Below are 20,174 nucleotides of genomic sequence, written 5' to 3' on the forward strand. Positions count from 1 at the left end.
CGTCTGATACAGGAGCCAACGCTGGCTGAGCCAGATAGTAAATGTAAATAAGCCAACACCTCATTATTGCATGCAATTGTTGGATGACGTAATGAGAAGGAAGATATAAAACAAAAATCTTTGTGGCATTTTAATCCTTTTTGGGCAAACATTTTTAATTTTAGAATAATATCTAACCATATGGATGCAATAAAAGTAGTTTTATGCCTTCTTGGTGACAGGTCTATTCATCTGAGCCATCCTAGATGTGAAAGAATTGAAGTTCCAGAACTGTTTACTCATATACCCTTCTCATATAACATAGCGTGCTCCTCTTGTCTAGCAAATGAGTGTCTCTCGCCTGTATCTTTGAATTGTTTCCTGGTTAGACGCATATGGTTTCCTTTTCCTTGCCCCAAGAGGAGGGGGCCCATGTGCAGTCTCTGTGTGGGCCTTCTCCTCTCGCTGGCACTATGCACGTGCATAATTGTCTCTGGTGGCGCCATTTTTCCTGTGATTTCTCTACTGAGCTTGCAGAAATCACTGTGAAGATGGGGGTGGTGCCATTTTCCCAGTGCTTTCTATGGCACTCAGGAGATACTGAAGTATAGTGTCTGGGTGCAGGGTGTGTAGTGTGGGAGCCCCTGCTGCATACCCTGCGACCTAGACCAAAACAATATAGAACGATCAGTGATATACAGGGTTGGAAAAATGTTTATACTCTATTTTAAATGGTGTGTCCTTTTCTAAACTTTCTAAGTTCATAGTAAATCTTTCATTGAAACCTGAAAACTTTCATAGGTCTTGTCCTTAATGTTCTAATGCAAATTGACATTGTTTGATGAGTATCTGAGGTTAGTCTCTTAAACTTGTTGATTAGTGTGTATTTGCAAATCCTTATTCCAAACATAAGGGGTGCTATCATACCGAGACTTGTAGTTCCACACAGAAACAATGCAGATGCATACTCTGTAGTACTAAGCACTACTAATCCGTATTATTACAATAACCTCTACAATCTAACTGAGCATAATTGAGGTGCTTAGCATAGTTTTGGCTAAAAATATATGGGTCCACCAACATCGACCAGGTGACCTCATCTGGTGGGTCCACAACACTAAAGTTCAAGTCCAAGGTACGGGACCCCCTCAAGTCTGCACAGGCCAACCGCACCAAGGTTTCATACTAGTGAGAGGGGGATCCTGATGGTGCAGTAAATAAATCCTGGATGACAGCATCAGGTAGAGTTTGCAGAGCTATTATACTGATTTGTATAATTATAGATGAAGTGCTAGAAACGATTATAGTAACCACTTGTTGTTTCATATCAGATTAAGTATATTATGTGATTGTGAAGCTTTTCTAAGATTTTTATTGCATTACTTCTACCTGATCTGCATAATTAGAAATTACCTGACACCTCATTTTGTGCACATTGACCTAATGATATGGTGATTTGTGTTGTCTGTTCTAGGCTGCAGAGTATAATATCTTTGAAGGCATGGAGCTGCAGGGGGCACCCCTTGTGGTTATCTGCCAAGGAAAAATCATGATGGAGGATGGTACCCTTCACGTGACTCAGGGAACTGGCCGCTTTATCTCCTGTACTCCTTTCTCTGACTACGTATACAAGCGAATCAAAGCCCGGACTAAGGTGAGACTCCAATTAGAATTGTAATAGTGACAGTGATATTAGCTGTATATTAGCACTAAGCAGTCAAATCTAGTGAAATAAAAAAAATGCTAAAAGATATACACCAGGATTGATAGAAAATAGTTTTTCTAATAAACAAAACAAAATGAATATTGTACAGTTTGTCGATTATTTAAATGCAGACTTTAAGGGTCAATCCAATCTCCCACAAAGTGCCATTTCCATGACATGTAAATGCTGGTAACGGCACCTGAACTTGCACCCCTCGCTGCCCCTTTTAGTGTCTGACTTGCTGAAATGCGCAAGTCAGCGATACCGTGAGTGTGGCATAGCGCCGCACTTTCTTGCACCTGCAAAAATTTTGTGAGGAATAGGATTGAGCCCTTAAATATCAGTGGCTGGAACCCCTTTAAATAATTGCAAACATGCATGGAAACCACGGAATAAGCCTGCACCCATCCCAGACAGAAGGGCCAATGGATCTTATATGCATCGCTCTTCTTCTGTGGTGCCTGCACGCTTCAGCTCTGCTTTCTAACTGTATGCAGCAGGCTGCGTGGAAAGGGGCCCGCTGCGTATTTCCTGGTACCCTGCTGAGCCAGTCTGAGCATTGCTATGGGCACATAAATCCTGACAGGACTGATACGTGCTGTATGGTTCCCTGCAAATGGTTCACATGCATGTCACACATACTCATAGTTGCAGTGCATGTAATACACATCTGGACAGATTTACTGCTCTAGCCTATTAAATCCAGGACCACTTGATGTTACTACATTCATACCAGTGTCTCTGAAATACAAAATAAAGTAGCAGGGCTTACTCTACTCAGACTGTTATTGTGTGTCGTCGTCGTCCCGTCCCCCCCACCACCACCACCACCACCACCACCACCACCATCATTACCCAGGGCCAGTCAGAGGGATGTTCCTGAAAGCCTGTTTGTCAGGTTTATGCTAATGTGTGACCTCACTGTGTCCGCTGCCGTCTATTTTTGTCCTTTTTAAAATTGATTTCAAGTGAGTATACGCAAAGACACAGCTGCTGTCACAGTATATAGTAACAGACCCTTCAGTGTCACTGGACAGAGGCTTGGGGGATATATGGAAGCTGCTGTTCTCACCAAGTTGGAAAGGGAAAGCGCCACAAACATGCAGTACACTGTATGATAGTGGCGCTTTACATTTTCATCTCCAACCTGTGACCACTTTTTAAATCTAGCCCATGGGGTAAAGCCGCTCTTTTGTAACTTGGAGATTGTCATCTCCAAGCATCGGTGAGCCGGCTCTCCATAGGGCTTAAATGGGAGCGGACAACACGAGTTACCCGTTCACACTGCCCTGTAACCAGAGTAGCTCTCATGTTAAATCCTGCAAGCTACCCAGGTTGAAATGAACCCGACCCGGAAATAACCCAGGTCGCAAGGGTGGTGGAAAAGGGGTATTAGTGACCAAAGCTAAATAGAATATTCTCAGCAAGACTAATACTAACATTTAACAAAAGGTAATCTTATGATCATTTACTGTTCTGTTAATTTATTATATATTGATTCAGTATTATTTAATTATCATTGTTTATCATTTATATGACGCCACAAGGGTTCCGCAGCGGCCTAACAAATTACATAAATAAATGAGCCAAACAAGAAAACAATGATTTGCAGTACAAATTATTGTAGGACACGTACATGGTATAAAAACATCAGGGGACAGGACACTGAAATAATCCTCATGTTGGCAGACACTGAGGGTTAGGTGCTGTTGTAATGGAGTAGAGGATAGTCTAGTACTCTTTTCAGACATACAGGAAAAACCTGGGTTTTTGCCCGTGAACATGATTAAGCATAGGTGAATGTAATCACATCTGTAGTTGTTGAAAGGCTTGAGCTTCTAATGCAGGCATTCCCAACCTCAGCTCTCAAGGCCCACTATAACAGGCCAGGTTTTAATGATATCAATGCTTGAGCAGAGGTGACTTAAATACAAATAATTGAGGTTACTATTTAACTATATGTGCTGAAGCCTGGATATCACTAAAACCTGAATGATTAATGTGCCATGAAGACAGAGGTTGGGAATGCCTGATCTAATGACATTGTCACATATACTACTAGCGACTTCATCAGAAAGCATTGCACTTTATCAAACAAACATACTTTTAGTTATCTATACTTAAGCTTTAACCCTAAATGCCTTTTCTCTGACGTCCTAGTGGATGCTGGGAACTCCGTAAGGACCATGGGGAATAGCGGCTCCGCAGGAGTCTGGGCACAACTAAAAGAAAGCTTTTAGACTACCTGGTGTGCACTGGCTCCTCCCACTATGACCCTCCTCCAAGCCTCAGTTAGATTTTTGTGCCCAGCCGAGCTGGATGCACACTAGGGGCTCTCCTGAGCTCTTAGAAAGAAAGTATAATTTAGGTTTTTTATTTTACAGTGAGACCTGCTGGCAACAGGCTCACTGCAACGAGGGACTAAGGGGAGAAGAAGCGAACCTACCTGCTTGCAGCTAGCTTGGGCTTCTTAGGCTACTGGACACCATTAGCTCCAGAGGGATCGACCGCATGGAACTGACCTTGGTGTTTGGTCCCAGAGCCGCGCCGCCGTCCCCCTTACAGAGCCAGAAGAAGTCCGGAAAATCGGCGGCATGAAGACTTCTGTCTTCACCAAGGTAGCGCACAGCACTGCATCTGTGCGCCATTGCTCCTCATACACACTTCACACTCCGGTCACTGAGGGTGCAGGGCGCTGGGGGAGGGGGGGGCGCCCTGAGCAGCAATAAAAACACCTTGGCTGGCAAAACAATCACAATATATAGCCCCAGAGGCTATATTTCTCTATCGTCCTAGTGGATGCTGGGGTTCCTGAAAGGACCATGGGGAATAGCGGCTCCGCAGGAGACAGGGCACAAAAAGTAAAGCTTTCCGATCAGGTGGTGTGCACTGGCTCCTCCCCCTATGACCCTCCTCCAAGCCTCAGTTAGATTTTTGTGCCCGGCCGAGAAGGGTGCAATCTAGGTGGCTCTCCTAAAGAGCTGCTTAGAGAAAGTTTAGCTTAGGTTTTTTATTTTACAGTGAGTCCTGCTGGCAACAGGATCACTGCAACGAGGGACTTAGGGGAGAAGAAGTGAACTCACCTGCGTGCAGGATGGATTGGCTTCTTGGCTACTGGACATCAGCTCCAGAGGGACGATCACAGGTACAGCCTGGATGGTCACCGGAGCCTCGCCGCCGGCCCCCTTGCAGATGCTGAAACATGAAGAGGTCCAGAATCGGCGGCAGAAGACTCCTCAGTCTTCTAAAGGTAGCGCACAGCACTGCAGCTGTGCGCCATTTTCCTCTCAGCACACTTCACACGGCAGTCACTGAGGGCGCAGGGCGCGGAGCGCCCTGGGAGGCAAATGAAAACCTATTTGGCTAAAAAATACCTCACATATAGCCTCCGGGGGCTATATGGAGATATTTAACCCCTGCCAGAATACACTAAAGAGCGGGAGACGAGCCCGCCGGAAAAGGGGCGGGGCCTATCTCCTCAGCACACAGCGCCATTTTCCTTACACAGCTCCGCTGGTCAGGACGGCTCCCAGGTCTCTCCCCTGCACTGCACTACAGAAACAGGGTAAAACAAGAGAGGGGGGCAAAATAGTGGCAAAAATTATATTATAAAAGCAGCTATACAGGGAGCACTTATTATAAGGCTATCCCTGTCATATATAGCGCTTTTGGTGTGTGCTGGCAAACTCTCCCTCTGTCTCCCCAAAGGGCTAGTGGGGTCCTGTCTTCGTTAAGAGCATTCCCTGTGTGTCTGCTGTGTGTCGGTACGTGTGTGTCGACATGTATGAGGACGATATTGGTGTGGAGGCGGAGCAATTGCCAAATATGGGGATGTCACCTCCTAGGGGGTCGACACCAGAATGGATGCCTTTATTTATGGAATTACGGGATAGTGTCAACACGCTAAAGCAGTCGTTTGACGACATGAGACGGCCGGACAATCAGTTAGTGCCTGTCCAGGCGCCTCAAACACCGTCAGGGGCTGTAAAACGCCCTTTGCCTCAGTCGGTCGACACAGACCCAGACACAGGCACCAGTGGCGACGGTGACGAATCAACCGTATTTTCCAGTAGGGCCACACGTTATATGATTTTGGCAATGAAGGAGGCGTTACATTTAGCTGATACTACAGGTACCACTAAACAGGGTATTATGTGGGGTGTGAAAAAACTACCTATAGTTTTTCCTGAATCAGAACAACTAAATGATGTATGTGATGAAGCGTGGGTTGCCCCCGATAAAAAGATGCTAATTTCAAAGAAGTTATTAGCTTTATACCCTTTCCCGTCAGAGGTTAGGGCGCGCTGGGAAACACCTCCTAGGGTGGACAAGGCGCTCACACGCTTATCTAAACAAGTGGCGTTACCCTCTCCTGAGACGGCCGCACTTAAAGATCCAGCAGATAGGAGGATGGAAAATATCCAAAAAAGTATATACACACATACAGGTGTTATACTACGACCAGCTATAGCGACAGCCTGGATGTGCAGTGCTGGAGTAGCTTGGTCAGAGTCCCTGATTGAAAATATTGATACCCTGGATAGGGACAATGTTTTACTGTCTTTAAAGCAAATAAAGGATGCATTTCTTTATATGCGTGATGCACAGAGGGATATCTGCACACTGGCATCACGGGTAAGTGCTATGTCCATTTCGGCCAGAAGAAGTTTATGGACGCGACAGTGGTCAGGCGATGCGGACTCAAAACGGCATATGGAAGTTTTGCCGTATAAAGGGGAGGAGTTATTTGGAGTCGGTCTATCAGATTTGGTGGCCACGGCTACAGCCGGGAAATCCACCTTTTTACCTCAAGCTACTCCCCAACAGAAAAAGACACCGACTTTTCAACCGCAGCCCTTTCGTTCCTTTAAAAACAAGAGAGCAAAGGGATATTCATATCTGCCACGAGGCAGAGGAAGGGGGAAGAGACACCAACAGGCAGCTCCTTCCCAGGAACAGAAGCCCTCCCCCGCTTCTACAAAAGCCTCAGCATGACGCTGGGGCTTCTCAAGCGGACTCGGGGGCGGTGGGCGGTCGTCTCAAGAATTTCAGCGCGCAGTGGGCTCACTCGCAGGTAGATCCCTGGATCCTGCAGATAATATCTCAGGGGTACAGGTTGGAACTAGAGACAGATCCGCCTCGCCGTTTCCTGAAGTCTGCTTTACCAACGTCCCCCTCAGAAAGGGAGACGGTTTTGGAAGCCATTCACAAGCTGTACTCTCAGCAGGTGATAGTCAAGGTACCTCTTCTACAACAGGGAAAGGGGTATTATTCCACTCTATTTGTGGTACCGAAGCCGGACGGCTCGGTAAGACCTATTCTAAATCTGAAGTCCTTGAACCTGTACATAAAGAAGTTCAAGTTCAAAATGGAGTCACTCAGAGCAGTGATAGCGAACCTGGAAGAAGGGGACTTTATGGTGTCCTTGGACATCAAGGATGCGTACCTCCACGTTCCAATTTACCCCTCACACCAGGGGTACCTCAGGTTCGTTGTACAAAACTGTCACTATCAGTTTCAGACGCTGCCGTTCGGATTGTCCACGGCACCTCGGGTCTTTACAAAGGTAATGGCCGAGATGATGATTCTTCTTCGAAGAAAAGGCGTATTAATTATCCCATACTTGGACGATCTCCTAATAAGGGCAAGGTCCAGAGAACAGCTAGAGAGGGGATTAGCACTGTCTCAAGAAGTGCTAAAACAGCACGGCTGGATTCTGAATATTCCAAAATCCCAGTTAATGCCGACAACTCGTCTGCTGTTCCTAGGGATGATTCTGGACACGGTTCAGAAAAAGGTTTTTCTCCCGGAGGAAAAAGCCAAGGAGTTATCCGAGCTTGTCAGGAACCTCCTAAAACCAGGAAAGGTGTCTGTACATCAATGCACAAGAGTCCTGGGAAAAATGGTGGCTTCTTACGAAGCAATTCCATTCGGCAGATTCCATGCACGAATTTTCCAGAGGGATCTGTTGGACAAATGGTCAGGGTCGCATCTTCAGATGCACCAGCGGATAACCCTGTCTCCAAGGACAAGGGTATCTCTTCTGTGGTGGTTGCAGAGTGCTCATCTATTGGAGGGCCGCAGATTCGGCATACAGGATTGGATCCTGGTGACCACGGACGCCAGCCTGAGAGGCTGGGGAGCAGTCACACAAGGAAGAAACTTCCAGGGAGTGTGGACGAGCCTGGAAACGTCTCTTCACATAAACATTCTGGAACTAAGAGCAATCTACAATGCTCTAAGCCAGGCAGAACCTCTGCTTCAAGGAAAACCGGTGTTGATCCAGTCGGACAACATCACGGCAGTCGCCCATGTAAACAGACAGGGCGGCACAAGAAGCAGGAGTGCAATGGCAGAAGCTGCAAGGATTCTTCGCTGGGCAGAGAATCATGTGATAGCACTGTCAGCAGTGTTCATCCCGGGAGTGGACAACTGGGAAGCAGACTTCCTCAGCAGACACGACCTTCACCCGGGAGAGTGGGGACTTCATCCGGAAGTCTTCCACATGCTGGTAACCCGTTGGGAAAGACCAATGGTGGACATGATGGCGTCTCGCCTCAACAAAAAACTGGACAGGTATTGCGCCAGGTCAAGAGATCCGCAGGCAATAGCTGTGGACGCGCTGGTAACGCCTTGGGTGTACCAGTCGGTGTATGTGTTTCCTCCTCTGCCTCTCATACCAAAAGTATTGAGAATTATACGGCAAAGAGGCGTAAGAACGATACTAGTGGTTCCGGATTGGCCAAGAAGGACTTGGTACCCGGAACTTCAAGAGATGATCACGGAAGATCCGTGGCCTCTACCTCTAAGGAGGGACTTGCTTCAGCAGGGTCCCTGTCTGTTTCAAGACTTACCGCGGCTGCGTTTGACGGCATGGCGGTTGAACGCCGGATCCTAAAGGAAAAAGGCATGCCGGAAGAAGTCATTCCTACTTTGATTAAAGCAAGGAAGGAAGTAACCGTGCAACACTATCACCGCATTTGGCGAAGATATGTTGCGTGGTGCGAGGATCGGAGTGCTCCGACGGAGGAATTTCAACTGGGTCGATTCCTACATTTCCTGCAATCAGGATTGTCTATGGGTCTCAAATTGGGATCTATTAAGGTTCAAATTTCGGCCCTGTCGATTTTCTTTCAAAAAGAATTGGCTTCAGTTCCTGAAGTCCAGACTTTTGTTAAGGGAGTGCTGCATATACAGCCTCCTGTGGTGCCTCCAGTGGCACCGTGGGATCTCAATGTGGTTTTGGAATTTCTAAAATCTCATTGGTTTGAACCACTAAAAAAGGTGGATTTAAAATATCTCACATGGAAAGTGACCATGTTACTAGCCCTGGCTTCGGCCAGGAGAGTGTCAGAACTGGCAGCTTTATCTTACAAAAGCCCATATCTGATTTTCCATTCGGACAGGGCAGAACTGCGGACTCGTCCGCATTTTCTCCCTAAGGTGGTGTCAGCATTTCATCTGAACCAGCCTATTGTAGTGCCTGCGGCTACAAGTGACTTGGAGGACTCCAAGTTACTGGACGTTGTCAGAGCATTAAAAATATATATTGCAAGGACAGCTGGAGTCAGAAAATCTGACTCGTTGTTTATATTGTATGCACCCAACAAGATGGGTGCTCCTGCGTCTAAGCAGACGATTGCTCGTTGGATCTGTAGCACAATCCAACTTGCACATTCTGTGGCAGGCCTGCCACAGCCTAAATCTGTAAAGGCCCACTCCACAAGGAAGGTGGGCTCATCTTGGGCGGCTGCCCGAGGGGTCTCGGCATTACAACTTTGCCGAGCAGCTACGTGGTCAGGGGAGAACACGTTTGTAAAATTTTACAAATTTGATACTCTGGCTAAGGAGGACCTGGAGTTCTCTCATTCGGTGCTACAGAGTCATCCGCACTCTCCCGCCCGTTTGGGAGCTTTGGTATAATCCCCATGGTCCTTTCAGGAACCCCAGCATCCACTAGGACGATAGAGAAAATAAGAATTTACTTACCGATAATTCTATTTCTCGGAGTCCGTAGTGGATGCTGGGCGCCCATCCCAAGTGCGGATTATCTGCAATAATTGTACATAGTTATTGTTAACTAATTCGGGTTATTGTTTAGGAAGCCATCTTTCAGAGGCTCCTCTGTTATCATACTGTTAACTGGGTTTGATCACAAGTTGTACGGTGTGATTGGTGTGGCTGGTATGAGTCTTACCCGGGATTCAAAATTCCTCCCTTATTGTGTACGCTCGTCCGGGCACAGTACCTAACTGAGGCTTGGAGGAGGGTCATAGGGGGAGGAGCCAGTGCACACCACCTGATCGGAAAGCTTTACTTTTTGTGCCCTGTCTCCTGCGGAGCCGCTATTCCCCATGGTCCTTTCAGGAACCCCAGCATCCACTACGGACTCCGAGAAATAGAATTATCGGTAAGTAAATTCTTATTATGTGATAATTACCCCTGCCAGAATCCTTAAAAAAGCGGGAGAAAAGTCTGCGAAAAAGGGGCGGAGCTATCTCCCTCAGCACACTGGCGCCATTTCTCCCTCACAGTTCCGCTGGAAGGAAGCTCCCTGGCTCTCCCCTGCAGTCTACACTACAGAAAAGGGTAAAAAAGAGAGGGGGGGCACTAAATTTAGGCGCAGTAAATATTATAGCAGCTATAGGGGACATAATTCAGTTAGTCCCTGCATTATATAGCGCTCTGGTGTGTGCTGGCATACTCTCTCTCTGTCTCCCCAAAGGGCTTCTGTGGGGTCCTGTCCTCTGTTAGAGCATTCCCGGTGTGTGTGCAGTGTGTCGGTACGGCTGTGTCGACATGTTTGATGAGGAAAATTATGTGGAGGCGGAGCAGATGCCTATAGAAGTGATGTCACCCCCTGCGGGGCAGACACCTGAGTGGATGGTTTTATGGAAGGAATTACGTGCAAGTGTTGACTCCTTACACAAAAAAATTTGACGACATGCCAAATGCGGGACAGCCGGCTTCTCAGCTCGTGCCTGCCCAGGTGTCTCAAAGGCCATCAGGGGCTCTAAAACGCCCGCAACCTCAGATGGCAGACACAGATGTCGACACGGATACTGATACCAGTGTCGACGACGATGAGTCAAATCTAATGTCCACTAGGGCCATTCGTTGCATGATTGAGGCAATGAAGGAGGTATTACACATTTCGGATATAAACCCAAGTACCACTAAAAAGGGTATTATGTTTGGGGAGAAAAAACTACCCGTAGTTTTTCCCCCATCTGAAGAATTAAATGAAGTGTGTGAAGAAGCGTGGGCTTTCCCCGATAAAAGATTGGTAATCCCTAAAAAATTACTAATGGCGTTCCCTTTCCCGCCAGAGGATAGGGCACGTTGGGAAACACCTCCTAGGGTGGATAAAGCGCTCACACGTTTGTCTAAAAAGGTGGCACTTCCGTCTCCGGATACGGCCGCCCTAAAGGAGCCTGCGGATAGAAAGCAGGAGGCGATCCTGAAGTCTGTATATACACACTCAGGCATTATACTTAGACCAGCTATTGCGTCAGCATGGATGTGCAGTGCTGCCGCTGCATGGTCAGATTCCCTGTCAGAAAATATTGACACCCTAGACAGGGACACTATTCTCCTAACCATAGAGCATATAAAAGACTCAGTCTTATACATGAGAGATGCACAGAGGGAGATCTGCCGGCTGGCATCTAAAATAAGTGCATTGTCCATTTCTGCTAGGAGAGGCTTATGGACTCGGCAGTGGACAGGGGATGCAGATTCCAGAAGGCACATGGAAGTTTTGCCTTATAAGGGTGAGGAGTTATTCGGGGATGGTCTCTCAGACCTAGTTTCCACAGCGACAGCTGGGAAATCAGCATTTTTACCCCAGGTTCCCTCACAGCCTAAAAAAGCGCCGTTTTATCAAGTACAGTCCTTTCGGACCCAGAGAAAAAGGCGAGGAAAAGGCGGGTCCTTTCTGTCCAGAGGCAGAGGTAGGGGAAAAAGGCTGCAACAAACAGCAGGTTCCCAGGAGCAAAAGTCCTCCCCCGCTTCTTCCAAGTCCGCCGCATGACGGTGGGGCTCCACAGGCGGAGCCAGGTACGGTGGGGGGCCGCCTCAAAAATTTCAGCGATCAGTGGGCTCGCTCACAGGTGGATCCCTGGATCTTGCAAGTAGTATCTCAGGGGTACAAACTGGAATTCGAGGCGTCTCCCCCCCGCTGTTTCCTCAAATCTGCCTTGCCAATGACTCCCTCAGGCAGGGAGGCTGTGCTAGAGGCAATTCACAAGCTGTATTCCCAGCAGGTGATAGTCAAGGTGCCCCTACTTCAACAAGGATGGGGTTACTATTCCACACTGTTTGTGGTACCGAAACCGGACGGTTCGGTGAGACCCATTTTAAATCCTTGAACACATACATAAAAAAGTTCAAGTTCAAGATGGAATCGCTCAGGGCGGTTATTGCAAGCCTGGACGAAGGGGATTACATGGTATCCCTGGACATCAAGAATGCTTACCTGCATGTCCCCATTTATCATCCTCACCAGGAGTACCTCAGATTTGTGGTACAAAATTGCCATTACCAATTCCAGACGCTGCCGTTTGGACTGTCCACGGCACCGAGGGTGTTTACCAAGGTAATGGCGGAAATGATGATACTCCTTCGAAAAAAGGGAGTTTTAATTATCCCGTACTTGGACGATCTCCTAATAAAGGCGAGATCCAGGGAGCAGTTGTTGGTAGGAGTAGCACTATCTCAGGAGGTGCTACACCAGCACGGTTGGATTCTGAATATTCCAAAGTCACAGCTGGTTCCGACGACACGTCTACTGTTCCTGGGAATGATTTTGGACACAGTCCAGAAAAAAGTGTTTCTCCCGGAGGAGAAAGCCCAGGAGCGGTCATCTCTAGTCAGAGACCTCCTGAAACCAAAACAGGTGTCGGTGCATCACTGCACGCGAGTCCTGGGAAAGATGGTGGCTTCTTACGAAGCAATTCCTTTCGGCAGGTTCCATGCCAGAATCTTTCAGTGGGACCTGTTGGACCAATGGTCCGGATCGCATCTTCAGATGCATCGGCTAATAACCCTGTCTCCAAGAACCAGGGTGTCTCTGTTGTGGTGGCTGCAGAGTGCTCATCTCCTAGAGGGCCGCAGATTCGGCATACAGGACTGGGTCCTGGTGACCACGGATGCCAGCCTTCGAGGCTGGGGGGCAGTCACACAGGGAAGAAACTTCCAAGGACTATGGTCGAGTCAGGAGACTTCCTTGTACATAAACATTCTAGAACTAAGGGCCATTTACAATGCCCTAAGTCAGGCAAAACCCCTGCTTCTACACCAGCCGGTACTGATCCAGTCAGACAACATCACGGCGGTCGCCCATGTAAACCGACAGGGCGACACAAGAAGCAGGACGGCAATGGCAGAAGCCACAAGGATTCTCCGATGGGCGAAAAATCACATGCTAGCACTGTCAGCAGTGTTCATTCCGGGAGTGGACAACTGGGAAGCAGACTTCCTCAGCAGGCACGACCTCCACCCGGGAGAGTGGGGACTTCATCCAGAAGTCTTCACACTGATTGTAAATTGTTTGGAACGGCCACAGGTGGACATGATGGCGTCCCGCCTAAACAAAAAACTGGAGAGATATTGCGCCAGATCAAAGGACCCTCAGGCGATAGCGGTGGACGCTCTAGTGACACCGTGGGTGTACCAGTCAGTTTGTGTTCCCTCCTCTGCCTCTCATACCAAAGGTACTGAGAATAATAAGAAAACGAGGAGTAAGGACAATACTCGTGGTTCCGGATTGGCCAAGAAGAGCTTGGTACCCGGAACTTCAAAAGATGATCTCAGAGGAACCATGGCCTCTGCCGCTCAGACAGGACCTGCTGCAGCAGGGGCCCTGTCTGTTCCAAGACTTACCGCGGCTGCGTTTGACGGCATGGCGGTTGAACGCCGGATCCTAAAGGAAAAGGGCATTCCGGAGGATGTCATTCCTACGCTGATTAAAGCCAGGAAAGATGTAACTGTAAAACATTATCACCGCATATGGCGGAAATATGTTGCTAGGTGTGAGGCCAATAAGGCCCCAATAGAGGAATTTCAGCTGGGTCGATTTCTGAACTTCCTACAGGCAGGAGTGACTATGGGCCTAAAATTAGGCTCCATTAAGGTACAGATATCGGCTCTGTCGATTTTTTTCCAAAAAGAACTAGCTTCACTACCTGAAGTTCAGACATTTGTAAAAGGCGTGCTGCATATTCAGCCCCCCTTTGTGCCTCCAGTGGCACCCTGGGATCTCAACGTGGTGTTGAATTTCCTAAAATCACATTGGTTTGAGCCACTAAAGACCGTGGATCTAAAATATCTCACGTGGAAAGTGGTCATGTTATTGGCCTTGGCTTCGGCCAGGCGTGTATCAGAATTGGCGGCTTTGTCATTTAAAAGTCCTTATCTGATTTTCCATATGTATAGGGCAGAATTGAGTACTCGTCCCCAGTTTCTCCCTAAGGTGGTATCTGCTTTTCACTTGAACCAACCTATTGTAGTGCCTGCGGCTACTAGCGACTTGGAGGATTCCAAGTTACTGGACGTAGTCAGGGCCTTGAAAATTTATGTTTCCAGGACGGCTGGAGTCAGGAAAACTGACTCGCTATTTATCCTGTATGCACCCAACAAACTGGGTGCTCCTGCTTCTAAGCAGACTATTGCTCGCTGGATTTGTAGCACAATTCAGCTGGCGCATTCTGCGGCTGGACTGCCGCATCCTAAATCAGTAAAAGCCCATTCTACAAGGAAGGTGGGCTCATCTTGGGCGGCTGCCCGAGGGGTCTCGGCTTTACAACTTTGCCGAGCTGCTACTTGGTCAGGGGCAAACACGTTTGCAAAATTCTACAAATTTGATACCCTGGCTGAGGAGGACCTTGAGTTCTCTCATTCGGTGCTGCAGAGTCATCCGCACTCTCCCGCCCGTTTGGGAGCTTTGGTATAATCCCCATGGTCCTTACGGAGTTCCCAGCATCCACTAGGACGTCAGAGAAAATAAGAATTTACTCACCGGTAATTCTATTTCTCGTAGTCCGTAGTGGATGCTGGGCGCCCGTCCCAAGTGCGGATTGTCTGCAATACTTGTACATAGTTGTTGTTCACAAAAGGGTTATTGTTATGAGCCATCTGTTGAGAGGCTCAGTTAAATTTCATACTGTTAACTGGATATGGTATCACGAGTTATACGGTGTGATTGGTGTGGCTGGTATGAGTCTTACCCGGGATTCAAAATCCTTCCTTATTGTGTCAGCTCTTCCGGGCACAGTATCCTAACTGAGGCTTGGAGGAGGGTCATAGTGGGAGGAGCCAGTGCACACCAGGTAGTCTAAAAGCTTTCTTTTAGTTGTGCCCAGACTCCTGCGGAGCCGCTATTCCCCATGGTCCTTACGGAGTCCCCAGCATCCACTACGGACTACGAGAAATAGAATTACCGGTGAGTAAATTCTTATTTTTTTCCATAACTTTTTCTTTATTGAAGCATGAACATTAGACACAATGGGGGCAGATGTATTAAGCCTGTAGAAGTGATAAGTGAAAGACGATAACGCACCAGAAATCATTAAGGTTTGAAAAAATGACAGTTAGGAGCTGATTGGCTGTTGCGTTATAACCTTCCACTTATCACTGCTTTTATCACTTCTCCAGGCTTAATACATCTGCCCCAATGTACACACAGTATTAAAAAGATACAACTACTATTAATATTCAATTTGCAATATTTAGACAAGAAAGTAAACCTAAATGTCTTTAATAAATTGTAATCTCTTCTCAACTTTGCCACACCTCTTTGCCTCCCATCAGTGCCCAAGATCTTGCTTTCTACCTCAGTGGCAAGACTAATAAGATAAGACATGAAATGTGCATTTCTTTCAACAAGTTAGGCATTGATTATATTACAGTTTTGCTGCATCTAAGAAAAAATTAAAGTGCCACATCAAAATCTAAATTCTGGGTTTCAGATCTTTTCATTGTGCTTTGTCTAAACAGATCGCAGAGTTACATGCCGTCCCCCGGGGTATGTATGATGGGCCCGTCTTTGATTTGTCATCAACTCCTAAAGCTGGCACTCCAGCAGGCTCTGCTAAAGGTTCCCCAACGAGGCAGTCTGCACCAGTCCGGAACTTGCACCACTCTGCATTTAGTCTAGGTGGTAAGTGGATATGAAGCTTTGCTTTTATAGAACAGTTAGGAAAGAAGTGCGAAGAGGGGATATTGCAATAAAAAATTATACTCTATGATTCCCCATTATAAACATAGAAGATGGCTTGACATCCCATCTGCTCATCCAGTTTTTAATAAAATAATTTATATAGTTGAAGTTATCATTTTATTACAGCTGTTACTAAACCGTTCATACAACATCATAAACTGTTAGAGTTGGTACGTGACTACTTCTGTTGGCAGTGCACTGCTATAATCCGTAGAACTCCTGAGCTTTGATTGCAGATGCCTAATTCACTGTTTTTATTCACAGGAAACCAGGGAGATGAGAGTGGTGTCCGTTCTGCCAGCAGAAGAATCGTAGCACCCCCTGGTGGACGCTCTAATATAACATCTCTCAGTTAAACATCCAGGAAGAGTAGTGTGGGAAAACCAAATTGGTACAAATGGTATTTCAGAGAGGTTCCCATATAAATTAAACTTCAAACCAATTCAATCTAAGGATTTATTAAAATTCAGGCCTTATGTTTTACAAATGCGTTTTGCTACCTAGCTTTAAAAGTGTTGCTGTTTTATTTCTCCATAATGGCATAGCCTTACGTTCCAACCAGTGCATGCAGTTCAGTTGGTTGCGGGTGTAAGAGGGTATCTGGTAAGGTTACATTCTCCTGTGGTTTTTATGTTTTTGGGATTTTTTTTTTTTTTTTTTAAATGAGGCATTGAACACATATCTGTTGGATAAATTCATTAGTTGTGAAACGTTTTTGGATCTTCTGTCAACAAGCTTTTCTGTTTTTATACAAGAACTGCAATAAAATGGAGGTCCCACAATTTGTCTGCATTGTGTGTCTGTCTCTTCAGGGTCACATGATGCACAGGGTACTAGGTATACCAATCAAGATATATTTAATAAGGTATACATGTTATTGCATACCTACCTTGGGTTTCTGAAAAATCAAAGGCTTTTATTATAAAGATCATGCTATTGTTGCACGTTAAATGTGAACAAGTCAATGGTATTCATTTTACACTGTCTTATTATAAGCCCCTTTTCATGTCTTTGTGAGAAGCCTTTTTACTTCAAATGACATCATGTCTACATCATGACCTTTCCAGCACTTAGGAGGTCAGTGACAGGGCTCTGACTTCATTGGAAAGTGCTGCGCGTTACAACTTCTGGGAGCTGGTAATAACCAAGACTCATGTAAAAACAGTTTAAGGGACTTTCCTGGCATTGGATGTGGGGAGAGCACAGTATCAGAGGTCAATGTCACATGTGAGTCAGTACAGATATAACAATTAAAAAGAAAACTATAACTACTATTTGAATAGAAATTGTATTAAGCTTAAATAATGTCTTTTTTATTTTGCATTTGTGTACAACTTTTCCCAGTACAAGTACACCACCGATTTTCCGGCAACCGATGATCCGGAACCTCTTTCAATCTGGACAATTTAGCTTTGTCCGGATTAAAAGGGGGTTATGGACATCTTTTAATCCGGAACAATTTCTGCGCATGAGCGTAACACACAATACGCGCAAGTGTCAGTGGGTACAGCTTCCGCAGACACTGCCGATGACACAGCAAGCATCGTGGGGCTGTTACGTCGTCCAAGGTCACAGCAAGTACCACATATGGGCGGAACACACAGGACGTATAGGGTAGGTTGTAGTGGGAGTTGGGCTGCGGGAGGGTTAGAGTTAGTCACGTTGCAGGAGGTTTACAGTACTTTACTTGTAGTGACTGTTTTATTGTTTGTTCAAAACGTACCTGATACCTGTTTTGCATACACTACTGTGTTTATTCATTAATATTATACTGTAGCATATATTTGACTATTTATTGCTGTAGAAATGTTCTTAAGTTGCAAAATTAGTAAAAAAAAACAAAAAACGCTTCCCTCATTAATGGCACTGGAAAGGAGGATGCCGAAAAATTGGTGTTGTACCTGTACTATGGATTGGGACATCCTTATACACTACTTTGAATCAATACCCATGGATAGCTTTACTAAAGGTTTATAAAAATGAAAAGTGGAAGTGTTGCCGAGAGTAACCGACCATGCTTTAGCAATCCTCCCAGTATGAGCAGGTATTTTCACTACCAGATTTAGGGGTCTATTCATGAAGCAGTGAAAAGAGTGGAGAAGGGAGCCAGTGGAGAAGTTGCCCATGGCAACAAATCAACTGCTCCGTACAATTGTATAGTATGCAAATTATAAATGTTACTTCAATGCTGATTGGTTGCCAGGGGCAATTTGTCCACTGGCTCACTTCTCCACACTTCACTGCTTCGTGAATAGACGCCTTAAACCCAATGAATTACCACACTGTGAAGATAAGGGTTTCAAATCAATCAGGCACAGTGGTAGATGAAACCCAACAGTGGTTTATTGAACAGAATGGGTGATAATGGTTCATCACTCTTCAGTAACACAATCCAACCTGACCATTACCACAACGAACTCCTGCCAGAATATCATTTATAAGCCTAGGAGCAGATAATATCCCTCAGCTCTCTGGGTAGCTCTATTAATACCCCAGAAAACCTCTGGTTGCAGGGGTGAGTTTTGCTTTCTTCTGTGTTTTTGGCCAGCTCACTGGTAAGGGCTGTGTTCATGGCCCGATTTGGGAAGAGACGTGTGCTGAGCAAACCGCTCCGCACACATCTCTCCTCCCGCTCAGCACAGCGCGATGTGTGCTGAGCGTGCGGAGGGAGACAAGGGGGGGGGGGGGGGACACGCTCATTTCACCCAGCGGGTGAAATGAGCGAACCGGCTAGATTGAGCCTGCTAGATTGAGGCCAATCTAGCACCAGCGGTAGCGATGCGCGGGGCTGCGCATCGCTATGGCGGGTACACACAGAGAGATCATGCCTAAAATCTAAGCAATCTAGTCAGATTGCTTAGATTTTAAGCAGCGATCACTCCGTGAGTACCCCCCTTTAGACAATAGGGAGTAAACAAGAGGGACTATGGTACCTTACATAACTCAACCTTTCAGTGTCCATTGTGGTGTAAGTAAACAGTAGAAGACTAGGTCTAACATGAATACGTTAATTACAGTGTATAGGGCCGTACCCAGAGATGTGTGCTGAGTGGCCTAGCACAGGCCACTCAGCACACATCTCTTCCCCCGCTCAGCACAGCGTGATGTGTGCTGAGCGAGGGGGGACGAACAGGAGGGCCACTGATTTCACCCAGCGGTGAACTGAGTGACCTGTTAGACTGTGCCTGCATGCAGGCCAATCTAGCACTGGCGATAGCGACGTGCAGGGCCGCACATCGCTCAGATTGCTTAGAAATTAAGTAACCATCGCTCCGTGTGTACCCCCCCCCCCCCTCCCCTTAACAGATAACATAACACAATTGTATACATAACCAAAATTAAGCTGGTTCAAACAGTATGGGATGATTCTGGAGCTGTATCTGACTACAAAATGCTACACTACAGTATTTTTTACTAGGATAACACTGTAACGTAACATTTCACATTCAGATACAGCCACGGTCGCAAACAGAATATAGGTATGCCATATATCTTTTTAAACGGCATAAGCTGGTTGTGCACATCGTTATGCAAATAAATAGGATGTTAAATTACCGACCGGTAAATCCTTTTCTCGTCCGTAGAGGATGCTGGGGTCCACATTAGTACCATGGGGATGTACCAAAGCTCCCAGAACGGGAGGGAGAGCGCGGAGGCTCCTGCAGAACTAATTGACCAAACTTCAGGTCCTCAGAGGCCAAGGTATCGAACCTGTAAAACTTGGCAAACGTGTTCGACGCAGACCAGGTAGCCGCTCGGCAAAGCTGTAAAGCCGAGACACCCCGGGCAGCTGCCCAGGAAGAACTCACCTTATGAGTAGAGTGGGCCTTAGCAGACGTAGGACACCGCAATCCTGCCATAGAAAACGCATGCTGGATAGTGAACCTGATCCAGCGAGATATAGTCTGCTTAGAAGCAGGACACCTAAGTTTCTTGGTAACATAAAGGACAAATAGAGAGTCCGATTTTCTGACGAGTATTCCTCTTCACATAGATATTCAGAGCCCTTACAACATCCAAGGACTTTGATGAAATTTAGGAGTCAGTAGCCACTGGCGCCACAATAGGTTGGTTGATATGAAATGCGACACAACCTTCGGAAGGAACTGCTGACGTGTCCGGAGCTCAGCTCTAAGACCAAGTAGGGGCTTTTACAAGACAAAGCCCCCAACTCTAACACACGTCTAGCAGAAGCTAAGGCCAACAAAGTGACAGCCTTCCATGTGAGAAACTTGACCTCAACCTCCGGTAGAGGTGCGAACCAAACAGATT

The 20,174-nt window shown here is 46.6% G+C and overlaps 1 protein-coding gene across 2 annotated transcripts in view; it reads left to right on the forward strand.

Moving 5' to 3' along the window:
- Positions 1-16,684, forward strand: part of DPYSL3 (dihydropyrimidinase like 3) — a 319,685-nt gene extending 303,001 nt beyond the window's left edge. For both annotated transcript variants that reach the window (XM_063928096.1, XM_063928097.1), the window contains exons 12-14: positions 1,454-1,633; positions 15,680-15,842; positions 16,167-16,684. In XM_063928096.1, the coding sequence (XP_063784166.1) occupies positions 1,454-1,633; positions 15,680-15,842; positions 16,167-16,258 (435 nt within the window). In that variant the 3' untranslated portion in view covers positions 16,259-16,684. The remainder of the gene's footprint in view (positions 1-1,453; positions 1,634-15,679; positions 15,843-16,166) is intronic.
- Positions 16,685-20,174: the final 3,490 nt, after the last annotated feature.

This window comes from Pseudophryne corroboree, chromosome 6, assembly GCF_028390025.1.
Source record: "Pseudophryne corroboree isolate aPseCor3 chromosome 6, aPseCor3.hap2, whole genome shotgun sequence".
NCBI lineage: Eukaryota > Metazoa > Chordata > Amphibia > Anura > Myobatrachidae > Pseudophryne > Pseudophryne corroboree.